A 4488-nucleotide genomic window follows, 5' to 3' on the forward strand; every position below is an offset into this window, starting at 1 on the left:
CTGGTAGTATTACTATACTTGCACTAGCAGCGCTGGTAGTATTACTAAACTAACAGTTTAACTAATTTTTACAGGAAAACTTGCTCTAAGTATTTTGAATCTGGTTGTTTTCATGTAATTGTACACATCGTAGTGAATGAAACGTCTCTTCGAAACCTGTTCTCAACCAGGAGGTGAGGCGTTTCAGGAACACCCAGCGTGTTTCCTTCATGGACTCCTGTAACTTGGAGCTTGAGTCAGCGGCAGGTGTAACAGTGACATCCAGTCCGACACCGAAGGCTCTTCAGGTGAAACATTCTTTGTTCATGATGCACTGGTTCTGTTTATTATCCCGTGGCAGCAAAGGTGAATGTGTGACGGCACAAAGAGGTACAGGACACCACAAACCCTGCAGGAACATGCGGAGTTAACATCTTCTAGAGGCTGTGAAACACGGATCACCAAACAAAACAAAAAGCTGCTGCTACAGTTTCAGTCCTGATCGGGTTACACGGGAATCGAACGCTCTCCACAGCTTCTTGTTCCCAAAGGTCATGTATTAAAACCTGCTGGTTGGATCATTCTAATGTCTCTGGGTAAGTTCTTGGCTCGACTGGTCGGGCTCTCTGCGGCAGTTGGTCTGTTTAGTTCAGCTCGCTGACATGACAAGCCCCGCCCCCTTCGCCACGGTGACAGACACTACGAGGCACCTTTAGCTCGCAGCTTGGACAGCAGCATCTCGTTCCTCCGACACTCCTGTGGATGGAACAAAACAAAACATCTATCATGCAGGAGTTGGTCTGTACTGTTAGCAAAATATTTCTGGACTCCCTGAATGAATCTTAATGAAACTGGATCTGGATTATTTTAGACTGGCCCAATTTGATCAGCTTACTGGGGCAAACTTTAGACCAGTCGGATGGTTAAAGTCAAGTTTTCAATGTTTTGTTTTGGCTTATTCAACGAGTAGCCGTGTTTAGAGGTTCAACCTCAGCGTTGAGGCATTCGCAGCAGCTAAAAAGGCCCGTAGTGCACAAACAACAAACCTCTTTAAAGTCTTTGACGGTTTTGAAGTACAGTCTCTGCTTGTCGAGTAGCTCCAAGTACTCGTCGTTTAACTGATCCCTCCTCATTTTGTTCTCCTGCTTCTTTTTCTCCATCTTAATATTCAGACAGAAGAAAAGTGTCATTAGATCCTGAAGGTTCTACTTGATGTTCCAATACTGGTGTTACTGAAACGATGGTTCACAACCAACAGCAGGACAGGTCCAACGATTCCACAAACATCAATGGAACCACAGGACCACTGGTGCCACAGGTGTATTGTGCCTTTTAGTTCATTGGTGCACTGGTTCAGTACCTCAGAGGTTCAGTGCCTCAAATATTTCACTCATTCAACCTTACGTTGGTTTTTACCAGGAACTTAACAGATGTTTGAAGACACTTAGAGAGGTCAAGGTCGAGAGTTTCAGATCTTTTTGTAAGATATTCTATGAAACAGGAGCGGAGTAGGAGAAGGTCCTTTTGTCTAGTTCAGTCCTCACTGAGGGGACATATACTGTATCTTGGTGGGTGCAGTGGAATAGTGGATCAGTGCTTTAGTAGACAGTGTCTTAGGGAAACAGTAGATCAGCGTTACAGTAGTTTACTGGCACAATGACGCAGATGTACAGTGGATCATCCTTTCAGAGGTACAACTCCATAGATCAAAGATACAGTGGTTTAGTGGCTCAATAGTTGAGCAGTACAGTGATTTAATGGTGCATTGGATCAGTGGGATGTTGGATTGGTGGAACAGTGATTCAGTGTAGCAGTGGTACAATGAAACAATGGTTCAATGGAACAGTGTTATAGTGGATTAGCAGTTCGGTGGTACAGTGAATCAGTGGTATAGTAGTTCAATGGTTTAATGGTACAGTTGTTCAGTGGCTTAATGGTCCAGCAGTACAGTGTTTCAGTAGCTCTGTAGTACAGTGCATCGGTGATACAATGGACCAGAGCTATAGATCAGTTCTACCATGGTTCAGTGGCACAGCGAACCCGAGGTACAGTGGTTCAGTCATACACTGGTACAGATGTTTAGCCATGTTGTGGTACAATGACTCAATGTTTCAGTGGTACAGTTGTTGGGTGGTTTAATGGTTTAGCAGAACAGTAGTTTAGTAGCTCCATGGTTAAGTCCATCAGTGGAGGACCAGAACTACTGTGAATCAGTTCTACAATGGTACAGTAGCTCAGTGGTACAGTGGACCAGAGCAGTGGTTCAGCCGTACAGTGATTCAGTAGCTTGATCGTTCAGCTTATACAGCGGTTTAGTGGTGCAGTGGATCAGTCGGCGAACCAGAAGTACAGTGGTTCAGTCATACATTGGTGCTGATGTTCAGTTGTGCTGTGGTATAGTGGTTCAGTGGCTCAGTAGTTAAGAAGCTTAGTGGTACAATGGATCACTGATATATTAAGATTGGTGAAACAGTGATTCAGTAGCACATTACATCACTGGTACAATGGTACATTGTGGTACAATTGTTTTGTGGTTTATTGGTTTAGCAGTACAGTGATTCAGTAGCTTTGTAGTACAGTACATCAGTGGTGCAATGTACCAGAGTAACAATGGATCAGTTCTACAATGGTACAGAATTTCAGTGGAACAGTGGTTCAGTGGTACAGCAGCTTAGTGAATCAATGGTGTGTTGGATTGGTGGAACAGTGGTTCAGTGACACAGTAACTCAGTGGTACAGTTGTTCAGTGGTTTAATAGTTTAGCAGTGCAGTGGTTCAGTAACTGTAGTACAGTCCATCAGTGGTACAGTGGACCAGAGCTACAGTGATAAAGTGGCTCATTAGTACAGTGGCTCAGTGAAACAGTGGTTCAGTGTTTCAGTGGGTTTTATGCCAGGTATGCACCAATTTCTGATACATTCTATTGTTTCCAGTTTTTTAAACACTTAAAGTTTTCTTCTTTTTCTTATCCTGATGCATGCTCAATAATCCAGGTAGAAAAATCCAAAAAAGTTCAATCTGGTCCTCTGGACATTCAAAATTTTTGAATGTCCAGAGGACCAGATTGAACTTTTTTGGATTCTTTTTCTTAATTTACTGATTATGTTTGAAAGATTTTGTAGAATGACAGGATGTGAGAACAGGGTGTCTGATGACGTTTCTGAAGTCGTTAAATCAAAGTTTTAGTGCCAAATGTTTAAGTCTCAGAGCCGACAGCAGAGGTCCAACAGCTGACCGTATTCCTGATCGTCTGCTGGTGTTTACATTTCATCCATGAACGCCTGTAAATCCTCCTGGTTAACGGAGGTTTTTGTGTCCACATCTCTGTCCCTCACGGTTCCACAGACCAACACTTTGGTCTCCTCACCCTACGGAGGACGTCGTTTTTGACCAATCAGATGCGATCAGTTTGTGAGGTGTTAATATGTTCGGTGTCGAGCCTGGATTGAAGTAACAACCAGAGAAATGACTTTTATCGCCTGGAATAAACGTTTATTTGAACTGTTTAACTTGGAGAGCTCATGTGTAAAAGGGCGGTTTGTACCTTAATGCGATTCTGTTTAATTCCCTCCACGATCTGCTCCATCTGCCTGAGGAACTGCTCCTTGGCTGCTGCAGACGACATGGCCCTGTGCACGAACAGAACTGGTTAGAACTGGACGAGTGAAGACGAAGGAAACGCCTTGTAATACTTTAATGTTGTATGTTTCATGCACGGCAGACTGTTCTTACTGCTGGAAGTTGTCATGGATTGAATTCAGCAGAGTGACCTGAAGAGGTAAACCCGTTTTTACCAGAACGAATATCAGAAACATTACAGCCACAGGAGAAACAGACCCAAACTCAATCTGACCTCCTTGTCCAGGTAGACCTTCTTATCATCCAGGGTGTTGTAAAGAGTGAAGAACTGTTTGGTCTCTTTGTGCGTTGCAGAAACTGGAAGGTAAAACAAGAATGAGCACAGAACCAGAGAAAATGTGTTTGATATGTAAACTCAAACTCTGGTTCCAGCCCGTACAGAAGGGAGGCTCACCTTGGCTGTAGAGTTCAATGAACCTCTTCTGGTACTGGGTCAGCTCGGCACGACTCGGCACCTCATCGATCTTTCTCTGCAGTATCGCAATCTCACGGTTTCTCCGAGCCTACGCAGAGTAAAGACGATCCGAGGTGGAATTAGAGAACAGGGTTTAAACACGAGTGACGCCAAGAACTAGACCCATGATCCCGTTGGTTCAGTGGGTTGGAGTTGGAGCTAGTGGGTCTTAAACCTGCGTTACCGTTTAACTCCTTCATTACCAAAGTAAAAGGCAGCAACCACATCACAGCAGAAGCTGCCCAAACTCCCCGCCAAAATAAAACGTAATCCGGTCAATACTTTTTCACAACAGGACGCAGTCAATAAACGCAACTTTGCATCCACGTAGAGCAACTTGGAATTATTGAAGAACAAGATCTGGTCAACAGAGAACAAGATCCTGTCCACAGAGAACAAAATGTTTAATGAAGAAC

The 4488-nt window shown here is 43.8% G+C and overlaps 2 protein-coding genes across 3 annotated transcripts in view; one reads left to right on the forward strand and one right to left on the reverse strand.

Annotated features, from left to right (window-relative positions):
* insig2 (insulin induced gene 2) overlaps window positions 1–4488 on the forward strand; it is a 65483-nt gene that overhangs the window by 25645 nt on the left and 35350 nt on the right. The window lies entirely within an intron of this gene.
* ccdc93 (coiled-coil domain containing 93) overlaps window positions 73–4488 on the reverse strand; it is a 17605-nt gene continuing 13189 nt past the window's right edge. For both annotated transcript variants that reach the window (XM_037686752.1, XM_037686751.1), the window contains 6 exons: window positions 4013–4121; window positions 3833–3915; window positions 3712–3749; window positions 3524–3608; window positions 1026–1139; window positions 73–735 (listed from right to left, as the gene is read on the reverse strand). In XM_037686752.1, the coding sequence (XP_037542680.1) occupies window positions 679–735; window positions 1026–1139; window positions 3524–3608; window positions 3712–3749; window positions 3833–3915; window positions 4013–4121 (486 nt within the window). In that variant the 3' untranslated portion in view covers window positions 73–678. The remainder of the gene's footprint in view (window positions 736–1025; window positions 1140–3523; window positions 3609–3711; window positions 3750–3832; window positions 3916–4012; window positions 4122–4488) is intronic.

Source organism: Nematolebias whitei, chromosome 13, assembly GCF_014905685.2.
Source record: "Nematolebias whitei isolate Nwh7 chromosome 13, NemWhi1, whole genome shotgun sequence".
Taxonomy (NCBI): Eukaryota; Metazoa; Chordata; class Actinopteri; order Cyprinodontiformes; family Rivulidae; genus Nematolebias; species Nematolebias whitei.